Source organism: Pongo pygmaeus, chromosome 5 (assembly GCF_028885625.2).
Source record: "Pongo pygmaeus isolate AG05252 chromosome 5, NHGRI_mPonPyg2-v2.0_pri, whole genome shotgun sequence".
NCBI classification, from domain to species: Eukaryota; Metazoa; Chordata; class Mammalia; order Primates; family Hominidae; genus Pongo; species Pongo pygmaeus.
In genome coordinates, this window is record NC_072378.2 from 134,314,340 (window position 1) to 134,328,716 (window position 14,377).

At 40.6% G+C, this 14,377-nt stretch overlaps 1 protein-coding gene across 1 annotated transcript in view; it reads right to left on the reverse strand.

Moving 5' to 3' along the window:
- SLC2A12 (solute carrier family 2 member 12) overlaps positions 1–14,377 on the reverse strand; it is a 65,618-nt gene that overhangs the window by 6,282 nt on the left and 44,959 nt on the right. The window contains exons 3-4 of the mRNA XM_054490405.2: positions 13,603–13,725; positions 8,814–8,946 (exon numbers count right to left, since the gene is read on the reverse strand). Of these exons, the coding sequence (XP_054346380.2) occupies positions 8,814–8,946; positions 13,603–13,725 (256 nt within the window). The remainder of the gene's footprint in view (positions 1–8,813; positions 8,947–13,602; positions 13,726–14,377) is intronic.

Consider the following 14,377-nt stretch of genomic DNA (forward strand, 5'->3'; position numbering starts at 1 on the left):
CTCACCATCTGTCCAGTTTCTCAAGCTAAAACTTGCAGTGTCATCCTGACTACTTCATTACCTTATTCTTGTATCCGTTTCATTCGTTTTTTCATTTATTCAATGCTGAGCTTCGATTATATGCCAAGGAATTGTTCCAAGTGTTGGGAAACAACAATGAACAAAATATACAAAATTCCCTGGCTTCATGGAATTTAAATATAGCAGGAAGAGATAGACAGTAGACCAAGTAAAATATAGTGTTTCTGCTTTGGTTAAAACTGAAGGATTGGAAAGTGGGTGCAGAGTTGGCTACACAATTGGGATTTGAAATAGAGGGACAGGAAAAGTCTGATGGAGGTGAAGCAGCAAGACAGGTGGATATCTAGGGGAAGAGAATTCGAGGCAGAGAAAACAAGTGCCAAGATCTGGAGCCTTGAGCATGCCTGATGTGTCTGGGAGGCAGCCTCTGGCCTGTGTGGCTGTGAGAGAAGAAGGGGAGATTAGCAGGCTGTGCAGGGCTGGAAGGGCATTGGAAGGCTTCTGCTCTTGCTAGAGAGCCACTGGAGGATTGGAGCAAAAGAATACCTTGATTGCATTTTAAGGGGTCATTCTGGCCACTGTGTAGAGAACTGATGGGAGGGGACAGAGGCAGAAATGGGGACCAGTAAGTGGGTATTGCAGTAATTCAGGATGGAGATCATGGTGACTCAGACCAGGGCAGCCATGAAGGTGTTCAGGCTCTGGATATATTTTGACGTAAGAGCCAACACAACTTCCTGATAGACTGAATGTGGAGTATGAGAGAAAGAGTCAGGAAAGACTCCAAAGTTTGTGGCCAGAGCAAGTAGTAGGATAACAGTGACATCCACTGAGGTGGGTAAGGCAGTGAGTGGAATAGGTTTGAGAACATCACATGTTCAATTTAGGGCGTGCGAGGTATTAGGTATCTGTTAGACATTTGGAAAGACATGTAGAGTAAGCAGTTGAATAAACAAGCCTTGAATTCTAGAGAGATAGCTAGAGACATAAATTTCAGACCCTGGCATATCAATGAGATAAAAACTGTAAAATTGGCTGGACACGGTGGCTCATGCCTGTAATCCCAGCACTTTGGGAGGCCTAGGTGGGCGGATCACGAGGTCAGGAGATCGAGACCATCCTGGCTAACATGGCGAAACCCCATCTCTACTAAAACTACAAAAAAATTAGCCAGGTGTGGTGGCGGGCACCTGTAGTCCCAGCTACTCGGGAGGCTGAGGCAGGAGAATGGTGTGAACCTGGGAGGCGGAGCTTGCATTGAGCCGAGATGGCACCATTGCACTCCAACCTGGGCAACAGAGCAAGACTCCGTCTCAAAACAAAAAAACAAACAAAAAAACCCTGTAACATTGACTGAGATCAACTGGCCGGTGAGGGTGATAGAGAAGCGGTCAGGAGACTAAGCCCCAGGGCACACCAACTTTAACAGAGGAAGCAGAGGAAGAGATACCCATAGGTAAGAGACAACCAGGGGACGGGTCGCAGAAGGATGTGAGGCAAGCGTTTCAGGAAGGACTATCCCCAGCCAAACACACTATCTCCAGTCAAATGCTGGGGATAGTCTAAGATGAGGAGTGAGAATTGACCACAGAGTTAACCAACATGGAGGTAATTGGGATGTTAAAAAGTAATTTCAGGAGCGGGGTGGCCATAACAGTCTCATTGGAGCAGGTTCGTGAGAATGGGAAGAGCAGAAAGCACAAGTGATGACAGCGAATATAGACAACGCTTTAGAAAAACTTGGCTATAAATAGTACCCAAGAAATAGGGCAAAAGCTGGAGAGAAAAGTGGCACCAAAGACCTTTGGTTTTTTTTTTTTTTAAAAAAAAAAAAAGATGGAGAAAGAATCACAGCAGGTTTCTGTGCTGATGAGGAGTAGGTAAAGATGCAGATGATGCAGCAGTGAGCTGGCAGAATTGCTGGAGAATGTGCCGGAGAAGGGAGAGAGGAGAGAGGGGGTGAAGGGGGCTCTGATAGGAAGGACTGCATTCCTACATAGGCCCTGGAGGAGTGGTCATGTATGTGGAAGGTGGTGGAAGTTTCCCCCTGATTATGTCCATTTTCTCGGTGAAGTCAGAAGCAAGGCCATCAGTGAGGAATGAAGATGTGAGGAGGTTTCCGGAGAGAAAGTGATCTGGAACATATGTCTAGGAGAGAAGCAGAGTTCATAGACTAGGGATATGTGTGATTGCCACATGTGATTGAAGGCCACTTAAGGTCCGTGGTCATGATGGAAAAAGAGACCCAGCACTAGAATTGCATGCTTTCCCAGCCTCCTTCAGCTGGATGGCTGCAGACACTCACTATGGCACACTTTAAAGTGTAAGTCGATCATGTCACTGCCCTCCTTAAAATCCTTCAGTAGCTTCCACTGCAATTAGAATGAAACCAAACTCTTCACTCAGCCTGCAAAGCCCTGCACACTAGTCTCTACCTACTTCCTAACTCATTGTCAAAGATTACAGCCTTCTTCCCATTTCTGGAACAGGTCAAGTGCGTTTCTGACTTAGCCTTTTCACTACCTGTTTTTTCTGCCTGGATTTTCTCCCCTATCTTCCAAGGTTGGCTCTTTATTACCCAGGTTTTATCTTAAATGTTACCTCTCAGAATAGCCTTCTCAGATCTGCCCAATTGAAAGTAGTCCTTTAGTCACTTACTGTCTAATCAGTATACTGGAAATCTCATGGTGATTGTACTTGCTGATAATGTTATTGTAGAACCTAGATCAGTGCCTGGCACATAGTAGATGCTCGATAAATATTTGTTGAACAAATGAATTGGATGGATGAATGAATGAAGAAATGGCCACATCAAATTAACTGCTAAAAGTGAAAAATAAGTTTGCTTCGGAACTGAAATATTTACAAAACATTAACTTGTTTGCTTTCTCCATTTGTGCCCACTTAAGCTGGGGGAAAAGTAAATCACAGCTGAAACAGCAAATATGGCAAACATCACATCCCATTTTGAGTTTGTAGCTTGCAAGGCAGAAGTTCAAAATAAAATCTTTTCAAATTACATTATTGCAGAAATCTTTTCTGACCTCTCAGCTGAGTCACTGTTTATTTTATAAGAAACTTAACATCCTTGGAAGAATATTTGTTTTTTCAGCTTTTTAGAAATAGGGGTAGAAGAACCCAGCTCCAAATACAGAGGAAAATGCTAAGTAATGTGTAGTATGTTTGATGTTAACTTGATATTGTAGTTTCCTTTCTTAGAAATAGACATTGGGATTTCTACATCAGGACTGTTACCTTGGTGACAAAAGTTGATTCATTGTTTTATTAACTTGTAAATTCATGAAGGCTCTCTTAACTCAGCAGTGTCCTTCCTCATTCTTCAAGTTCACCTCAGCTTCTGTGCACAAGCAGGTTCCATGGGCTTTCTGCCACCTCGTATTTCCTTAACTAATTTGATAACTTACTGTATTTTTTTGTCTCTGACATTTCTCTCTTGGAAACCTTGTTTAACATATATCCTTTAGATACTTTGGTCAATTTACATAAGCCAGGCTGCTCACATTGTCATTTTAAAAGCTTTTGCCAACCTGTTGGTTCAGCTCAGAAAAGCCTCTGGCTCACTAGTATTGCGTGAATAGAAATTAACCAGGAGGCCAAGGTGGGCAGATCACGAGTTCAGGAGATCGAGACCATCCTGGCTAACACGGTGAAACCCCGTCTCTACTAAAAATACAAAAAAAAAAAGAAGCCGGGCGTGGCGGTGGGTGCCTGTAGCCCCAGCTACTTGAGAGGCTGAGGCAGGAGAATGGTGTTAACCTGGGAGGCGGAGCTTATGGTGAGCTGAGCTCATGTCACTGCACTCCAGCCTGGGGGCAACAGAGCGAGACTCCATCTCAAAAAAAAAGTTAACCTACCATGTGATGCAGCAATCTCATTACTGAGTACATACCCAAAGGAAAATGAATCATTTTACCAAAAGGACACGTGAACCCATACGTTCATTGCATCACTATTCATAATAGCAAACGTGGAATCAACCCAGGTGTCCATGAGCAGTGGATTGGATAAAGAAAATGTGGTATATATACACCATGGAATACTACACAGCCATCAAAAAGAACGAAATCATTTGTAGCAACATGGATGGAGCTGGAGGCCATTTTCTTAAGTGAACTAATGCAGAAACAGAAAAGCAAGTACTGTTTGTTCTCACTTATAAGTGGGAGCTAAACATTGGGTACTCATGGACATAAAGAGGCAAAAATAGACACTGAGACGACTGGAGAGGAGAGAGATGGAGGTGGGCAAGGGCTAGAAAACTACCTATTGGGTCCTATGTTCACTACCTGAGTGACAGAGTCATTCATACTCCAAACCTCAGCATCATGCAGTAAACCTTTGTAACAAACCTGCACATGTAGCCCCTGATTCTAAAATAAATGTTGAAAAAAAAATTCTAAAATCACCTTTTCCTTTTTGTCCTCAGTACTGGGCTTCCTCATGGTTTATAGCTAGAAGGTATTACTACTGCTATAATGACTTTAAAATGTAAAATTGTTTTGCCATCTCATCTTTCATAATTGCCTTTATTTTTGTTCTTCATTACAAACCTTGCAGTTCTCCTATAGTCTGTTTAGAGGTCAACAGTACCTTTGGCTTTTGGTCCTCTCCTAATTTGCAATTTATAACTTTCTTGGAGAGGGTCTGGATTTAAGTTTGAGTAATTGCATGACTCAAAAGTAACAGAAATGTGATTCTTTCAAAAACATTTCCTAAGTCAGAATTTTAATAATTTAGACAGATTCTTTCCCCACCCCAAATTCTGAATTAATAAGTTCTGTTGGGTTTTAGATACCCACATCATATGTTCTTAAGGAATATCTTATTCTGGAAGCCTACTAGAAAGAAAGATTAGATTTTCTTAAGTTCTGTCATTGAATTTTCATTTGGTTTGCAATTTGATACAATCTGACAACCCTATATGAAAACAAGGATTTGAAAGTTCTTAATCTTATACAGAACATTCTGCTTTCAAGTTTGACTTTTTTAAGAGAGTACAATGGGTTGTGATAGTAAGGGAGGCCTATATAGTTTCATTCAATTAATTAATTGCTATTTCTCCCTGCCTCAATTTTTTAGTTATTTTTGTTCACAATAATTCACAAAATTTTACTTTTTTTGTGTGTGTTCTTTTGAGACAGGGTCTCACTCTGTTACCCAGGCTGAAGTGTAGTGGTGCAATCACAGCTCACTGCAGCCTCGACTTCCCAGGCTCAGATGATCCTCCTACCTCAGCTTCCTGAGTAGCTGGGACTACAGGCACAAGCCACCATGCCCAGCTAATATTTTGTGTTTTTGGTAGAGATGGGGTTTCGCCATGTTTTCAGGCTGGTCTCGAACTCCTGGGTTCAAGCATTCTGCCTGCCTTGTTCTCCCAGAGTGCTGGGATTACAGAGGTGAGCCGCTACACCCAGCCACAAAATGTTTAAAGGAATTTTGCTCCCTGAGTTAGTAGATGAGTAGTTCAAAGGTGCGTATACACAAAGTGGATTTACCATGAAGCCAACAAAACAAGTTATAAAATTGAATAGTGGATACTTTTTAATCATCTACCAGAAATCAATATTAAGCTAGGTAGGCATTGTAGGAGTTACATAAGAAAGATAATGGACAGAGCATTCCTGGAAACTAAAACTTTATTAATTAACAAGGTGAAACCACAAGAGTTCTAGCCAACGCAGTATAGAAGTAAAGAGGGCTAGAAGATATTGAAAATCTAGGACAAAGGATTACTCTCCAGGGCTAGAGCTACTCAGGGCTTCGAGGATGAGTACCTGAGTTGAGTCTAAAAGCATAAGGATGTAGAGCTGAATCTTCAAAGTTAGCTAAAACGTAGGAAAAGAAGGAGAAATCAGGAGATTAGAGCCGTGAGCTAGGAGGCCATCCAGGAAAGAAGATTGTTTCACATGAGCTAAAAGAACTTCAAGAAAGAGTAGGTGTGATAGATTAAATGTGGTCAGAAATTCTTTGCCCTTCATCTCAACAAGAGGTTAGGTCTCTTTCTTCACCCGTTGTATCTAGGCTGGCCTCAGGACTTGTGCTGACAATAGAAAGTGGTCAAAGTGATGTGTGTCTTCCTGATGTAAACCTCAGAGAGACTTGCAGCCTTTTTCTGCCTTCACTACCTTGGAAAGCTGCCCTGAGTTTGACAAGTGAGAAAGCCACTTTGCCTCCTCAAGGATGAGAAGCCACTAGGGAGGACTGAAGCTCCCCATTGACAGCCGGCACCTACTGCCACCTATGTGATCAAGTCCCGTGTGATTGTGGGCCCTCCTGCCCAGGGAGACACGCGAGTGAGCACAGGCAAAACAAGCAGAGGCACCACCCAGCCAAACCAAAGAATCATGGGAAATAGTTGTTTTCAGCTGCAACATTTGGGATGCTTTGTTATGCAGCAATGGATAATTGATGTGAAACAGGCATAAGGAAGGATGAGAAATGGAGGAATACCAATAGATTTGGAAGTCATTGGTGTCCGGGCATCTCAGTTATGGAAAAACCTGAATCCATGAGGAATGTTGCCAGTTTACAGGTGGATACATTGAATTATCAAAGTCTGAGGCCATTGATGATTTAAATCGTATTTGTAATTGATAGCCTTATTCAGAGTCTAATGCTCACCAAGAAATCCAATCATTTTGACCTCCACTTGGATAGAGCCAGGCAATGCATTAGTTAGTCCAAGGATATAGCCAGCCTTCCTCACAATTTTATTTCCCATTGTAAATGAATCATTTTCATTTTATTTTTTTGAAAACAGGGCCTGGGATAGGACCTTGGGTCTCAGCCTTTCCATCTCTATCAGACTTACAGCTCCTTCTCTGTGCCCTAAACACCTGCTAAGGCTAAGATTAGCAGAAAAACTGTCAGGCTTAACCGTCTACCGTTGTTCTAAATATTGCACATTTAAGGTAATTTTAAGAAAGATAAGTTTCTTATATGAATAGGCATTTAGAAAACTGGTTTAAAAAATCTCTGTATCAAAAAAAATTAGCCTTATAATTTGATATTTACCTTAAGCTTAAACTGGGAGAATTTTTTTCTGCTTTTTCTAAAGTAAAATATTTTAAAATTTAGACCATCTAAAAGTGTATAAAGCACAAAGTGAAAATTTTCCACAATCCTACTTACTATACCCCCAATAAGCCAGGATTAATGGTGGGTTCAATATAAATACACATGCACACATATACCTACTAACAATTCACCTATCAGGTTTATTCTTCCTTCAAGTAAAAGCTGAAGAATCGCTATGCCCACAATATCTGTAATCATACATTTCTCTCTACTGTTTTCAAAGTATTTTTAAAAGAAAATCACAAATTGTGAAAATGTAGTTTCCTCCCATTATATTAAAACCCAAGAATAAGTATCCCTGCATTTCTAAATGGAATGATGTAATCCTAGGAAGAGTAACAAGTTCTGCTTCATTCTTAGCCCCTGTGTCTCACCTCTTCCCCCAGGACATGATTTTGGCAATTAGAGCTACTAAAAAAGGAAAGGGAATTTTCTGCCACCCACTTCTAAATTAAATGTTTCACTTCTAAGTTAAATTGTTTAAACAATCTCTCCTTGTGAAATTTTTTAAACCAGTTTTCTAAATGCCTATTCATATAAGAAACTTATCTTTCTTAAAATTACCTTAAATGTGCAATATTTGGAACAACGGTAGATGGTTAAGCCTGACAGTTTTTCTGCTAATCTTAGCCTTAGCAGGTGTTTAGGGCACAGAGAAGGAGCTATAAGTCTGATAGAGATGGAAAGGCTGAGACCCAAGGTCCTATCCCAGGGTGAACATGGTATATCTACATTTCCAGGACCCACCCCAAACCCCAAACAAAGAAAACCTGTTGGGGGGAGCTAGAGAGACGGAAGAAGTTCTGAGATGGTTACTGAGTAGAGCTTTAAAACGTTCACCCGTTGGTTGGGGACTGGGTGGGGGAAGCGTTGGGGGGCGGTGAGGGATAAAAGACTACAAATTGAGTTCAGTGTATACTGCTCCGGTGATGGGTGCACCAAAATCTCACAATCGCCACTAAAGAACTTACTCTGTAACCAAATATCACCTGTTCCCCAAAAACCTATGAAAATAAACTTTTTTTTTAAATGAGATAGTTTTAATCAGCACAGCAGATTCGCATCCTCTATACAACAAAATTAATTTCAGAAAAAAATCTAGTAAAACAACAATAATAACAGTTTCTTTTTCAGAAAAGAAATACAGACAGTGAAAATATTAAACTTTGTTCTAGTAAAAATTATTACATTACAAAAAAGGAAAATATGGTTTAATGCTTTTTAATTACAATGATTTTTTTTTGTTTCGTATAAAAGGAAAAAACTTGTAACGTTGTACCTACGTATTGGTTGGTCACAGTAATGAGTAATAGCATTACAGTTTGATGATAATTATAAGAGGCTAACATGTTAAAAAACATTCCAGTTGTAAAGATTTTATTCAAATTCAGTACAATATTTCATCGATAAGTGAAAATTCGCACTTGCCAATCAAATACATTCACTTTGTAGTTTTAAAAAAAAAAAAAGTTTCACTCATTGGGAAGAAATGGTTATTCTTCCTTAGCTGAATCACCCAAATTAAAGACAAAGCAGGGAAACTGGAATTATGCACTGAGACACAGTCTTACATTAAAGGGAATGTCCTAATCTAATAATATCTAATAATTTCAGATACTATTCCTTTGCTGTATATAAAAGCTGCGCTTTTGACCAAAGAGTATTGTTCAGAAACCAATGCATGTAATACTTACACTTTTGCTAGCTCCATTGATATTTGTTCCAAAGAGCATCCCTTTGTCTCAGGTATAAACATAACAACAAAAAGCAGGGATGCTAGACTCATGACTGTATATATAAAGCACACCCATGGCAGGCCAATAAGATCTATAAAGGACAAAAGAAACTGATTAGAAATGTGTTTTGTGTAGCTTTGATCCCATTTGTGAACAGCCACTTAGGGCATATATAACACCCTATGTATTTTCAAACATGCCAGCAGTATCCAGGAAAATAGGAATCACAAATTTAAAATGTAGCCAGCTCTGAAAGTGTTACTTTTACAGACTACCTTAGTTTTCTCTGTTGAAGTAAATAGCAGTCTTGTAACTGTCACAATTTACACCCAATGTCATCTTCTTGGTGGGCATGTCTTTCTGTTTCAAAATGGCAATGTGTCTTTATTAATATAAAAAAGCACATGCAAAAAAGGAACCTCAAATAACATGGAAACATATGATGTAGAAGGTAAAATCTCTCTTCTCCCTCACCACAGTTCCCTTCTTGGGAATCGCCATGGTAGCAGTTTAGTTTCTGTTTGGTGGACAATTTTTTCCCCCTCTTGCTATCATTCCCAATGGTGGACATTTTTAATGACATTTGGACAGATGGATTTTTCTTGGAATGAGCTCACCCTTCTTTGCTCTGATTTGAATAAATCATTTCATGCTGGCAATATTTCATCATTTTTAATAGCTTGCAGTGTGTTTGTAATGTTTCTTCCTGGATTCAGAGAAAAAGGTGATCATGGATCCAGTAAAAGCCATCAACTTGCCAAGATGCATCACAAGAAGCAGGATCCTCAAGATTCTGATGACTCTCATCTGCAAACCTAGCATTTTTCCTCTGACCACTTCCAGCCAAAGATATAGTCCCTTTGTAGTCATGGACCAAGTCAAGGCACATTCAGTGGTGAGCAGTGGCCCCCACAATGCACTTGAGTCTGCCACTTGCATTGTGGCAGCCCCTGACTCAGCAGCAGAAGGTCTAGTGTGGCAAGGAGTAGTCAACTACGAACAACAAGATTTTACAAATAGCCTTTAACAGCTGCAGCCACAAACCACAGTTGGTCAGGCAGGAAAATTGACTGAGCAGTTGGGTACTGAGGCAGTGTTTGTAAATGCAGCATGAAAGAATCGAAGCATAGTAACTACTTGTCAGTGAGTGCTGAGGTTGGGAGAAGCAGGAAGGAGGAACCGCACTGCAGTTCTTTTGGCAACTTTAATTAAACTCCTGTCTCTGCTTTTCTAGCTGGCACAGGGTGTTGCCCAACTGATTGCTTAATAAAGTCCTTGTAGAATTGGGTCTCCTTCCTTCTCTGGAGCTTAAAACCAGAATATAGAAATTGTCAAAACCCTAAAGGCTGTCTCATCAAATTGTCCCCAGTTTTGTTTGAGCACTTTGAGTAACAGGGAGCTCACCATTTCATGAAGCCTCTTACTGCCCTGTGAAATAGTTGCATCTGCTAGAAAGTTATTCCTTGCTTAGATCCTAAATCTGCCTTTCAGAGGCTGTGCTTTGTCCTCTGGAAGGACACACATTGAACCAGCTCTCCCCACCCCTTCTCCATGACAGCCATTCAAATATTTGAATGCACCTCAGCCCTTCTCTGAGAATCCCCTTGTCCAAGTCAAATATCCTGAACTCTTCAACCATTCTTCCCACAGCATAGGTTACTGCCCTCGCCATTCAGGTTGCCCTCCTTCAGTGAACACACTGCAATTTTTAAATGGCCCTCTCGAGATATTTTACTCAGAGCTGAATGCAATACTACAATTGTGTCACGATCACTGCAGAGTACATTTGTCTATCTGGAACAGTCTGCTTTTATTGATACAGCTGAAATTGCATAAAAATGTTGGTATTTAAGGGCTTGCTGCCAAGTAGAACCTCACATCTTTTAGATCCCTCTATCCCATACTTTGAAAATTTATTTTTGAAAATAAGTAGGAAATGTCAAGCATTCCAATTAAATGTCATCTAAAGGTTTTAGATCATTCTAGGCTTTTTGTTTTTAAGTGGATCTGTTTTCCTAACATTTGTTCTAAAAGCCCGTACAGAACTTCTAAAGCTTCGCTAGCTCCTCCGGTGTATTAGCTATAGCCCTCCCAGAGATGTGTGTCATCTTTTCCATCCCTCATCAATTCCATTTTTTCTTTTATATTTCTCTTTCTCCACATCAAATAGCAGATGGAGGGTGTGTGTGTGTTGAGTACGTGTGTGCGCATGTGAAGGTGGAGGGCGTGTGTTTATGTGTGTGATCTGAGTAGGACCAGTTTCTTTGTTTCCTTTAATCTTGAGCTATTTCTCAAAAGGTAGGATAGGAACATTTGAAAACTTTATATAAAAACCCAAACCATGCTTAAATAGTAACCCCAAAGGTTAATTTCCAAAAGTGGATATACTAAATATATATGTATGTATGTGTGTGTATATGTGTATATACGTGTTTATATATATGCACATATTTTCAGCAAACATCCACTTTTGAAAATTATATCTATAAAGACAATATATATGAAATGAAGAAATTGGGTTATTTGTTTCATAGAATTTCCCACAGTCTGGATTTTCTTGATAGTAGTCATGCTGCATGTTCCTCATCTATATATGAAATAAAGAAAAACCGACTCATTGGTCAGTTTTCGTGGATACTGGGGAACTGCCACATTATTTTGAAAACTAGAAAATAAAGAGAAAGTTTCAAGCACGTATTTTACCTTCCTTACATGATCCACACTTCAAGATAGCCAAATAGCTAATGAGAAGAAATTTCTCTTTAGAGAGATATTTCAGATAAAAATGGAGAAGGAATGATATATTGAGTAGGTCTGGGAAATGATCATCAAAGGAGGACAACATGACAAACAGCGAGACAACCAGACCTCATGTGCCTCCTGTTGGCAGTTCACATGGCAGCAGCTGCCACAGAGTTCACCAACAAATGACATGTAAATCTCCTCAAGCCTCTATCTTTTTTTTTTTAAATAAATTTAGGCTTTATTTATTTATTTTAGCTCTATCATTCTTTGTAATCCCCAAAGGGTTTCCCTTCTTACTTTGTTCATGTTTACAAGTTGGAGCTAGGAAAACAAGGCGAATGCTTCTGTTTCTGATTTGATCCCTAATATTGGGTTATTTTATTATAATATATAAATCTAATTTGTGGTTCCTCTAGATAGGGCTGCTGAATGGAACACACAAATAGCCATTTTTTGTTTTGCTTGTAACATTTTTTTTATGCCTTGTCTTATTTCCGACATAGGGATCCTCAAGTTTTCTATACAATGCAGTTGAATTTCAGGCTTCAGTGGAAGTAACAATGACCCTGACCTTATTATAGAATCTCCCTGCCAGGCACAGTGGCTTACGCCTGTAATCCCAGCACTTCGGGAGGCTGAGGCAGGTGGATCACGAGGTCAGGAGTTGGAGACCAGCCTGAGTCAACAAAGTGAAACCCCATCTCTACTAAGAATACAAAAAAATTAGCCGGTCTTGGTGGTGCGCACCTGTAGTCCCAGCTACTTGGGAGGCTGAGGCAGGAGAATCGCTTGAACCTGGGAGGTGGAGGTTGTGGTGAGCCGAGATCACACCACTGCACTCCAGCCTGGGCAAGAGAGTGAGACTCTGTCTAAAAAAAAAAAAAAAAAGAATCTCCCTTCTGCTGCTCTCTGTCCTTAAATTTGATGAGATCCCCTTTGAAAATAAAAGTTTGTTATTATTACAAGCAATTCTGCCTGACACCTAAACATGACTTTTGTTATTGTGGATTGGTTTCTCTTTCTCCTCAAGCTTCTATCTAAATCTAATAGCAATTTACAAGAAACATAAAAGACAGAGAGGAGGGCTAGGCGTGGTGGCTCATGCCTGTAATCCCAGCACTTTGGGAAGCTGAGGCGGGTGGATCACTTGGGGTCAGGAGTTTAAGACCAGTCTGGCCAACATGGTGAAATCCCTGTCTCTACTAAAAATACAAAAATTAGCTGGGTGTGATGCTGTGTGCTTGTAATCCCAGGTGCTCCAGAGGCTGAGGCAAGAGAATCATTTGAACCCAGGGGCCGGAGGTTGCAGTGAGCTGAGATCATGCCACTGCACTCCAGCCTGGGCAACAGAGAGAGACTGTCTAAAAAAAAAAAAAACAAAAAACAGAGAAACAGAGAGGGGCACATGACATGTCTATAATCAACAAAATTCAGACTGGAAAATTCTATGAAATAAATCATTTGTTTTTTAATAGATTTTTAATTTCTTTAAAAATATAAGGTATAGCGGGGGTGAGGAGATGGAGGAGATGGAGACAAAACCTACAAATTATGACATATTTCAGTGACTTGTAAGTTATGTATTTGGGTCATGATTCAAATCATGTATAAAAAACAATTATAAGACAATTAGAACGTGAACACAGACTAGGTATTTGATACTAAGGGATGATTATTTATATTTTTAAGTGTGATAATGACATTGTAGTTATATATTTTTGAATGTCTTTTAAAGGTCTATGCTGAAATTTTACAGAAAAAACAACATTGCATATGGGATGTGACTCAAAATAATTGGGTAGAGGGAAGAGCAGGTGGGGTTATAAATAGATTTAGATTCAAAATTGTGTAAATTGGGTCATGGGTACTTCAGGGTCATGGCCGTTCTCCTTCTAAGTGTGTTTGAAAATTTCCACGAAAAAATGGTCTTTAGGTGGGTGTGATTCCCAAACATTTGTCCTATGAGGACCAAAAACATTAGAGGAAAACAAAGACTTCTTACCGGTTACAGTCAAAAATGTCAGCGAGATGAGGAGATTGATGCCCCAGTTCATGCTAGAAGTTAAAGCCATGGCTCGTCCTCTGATCCCACCAGGAAAGATCTCGCTGAGCACCAGCCAGGGCACTAGAAGAAAGGGAAGAGTGGGTGGCGGACAGCACATTTAGCGAAAACCCATTGAATCTGAGTGCCAGCACCCTGATTTCTCCCTGCCCTCGTCCTGCCGGGATTTGTGGTTGGGAAGCAGGGCCATTTCCTACCTCAGCAGAACAGGACAGTAAAGGGACGTGCTGCCTCCTCACCTCCAGCCAAGGAAGAAAGGATTCACAGAAACATTAGGAGAGCTGGACCATGGTCCCCACGCATAGGGTGAGGGGCATGAGGTGCTGGTATCTGACACAGGCCCAAGAAACGCAAACCACAGGGGCAGAGGTGGGGGCCACCTGCCTGGCAGCAACAAGACAGCCAGCTCTGGACATCTGCCATGCACAGAAGCCTCGGTGCCAGAGCCCAGGTATACCTGCTGTAGGACTGGGCTGTTTCCTCAACTCTCTCCCCCTGACCTTGGAGGAGTCAGAAATCACAGCTAATGAGCGGGTAGGAAATGGAGCCAGGTGGGCATGAGGAAGCTGGCTACTCTCCCTTCTCCAACTTGGGCGTCCTGGCCTGAAGCAAGCTGGATGGAGAGAAGTTCTAAATTAAATAGAGCTCCAAGATTTGATTATTGTACCAGACTAAACATTCGAATTTCTAGAAGGAGAGTCTTATTGGCACCAAA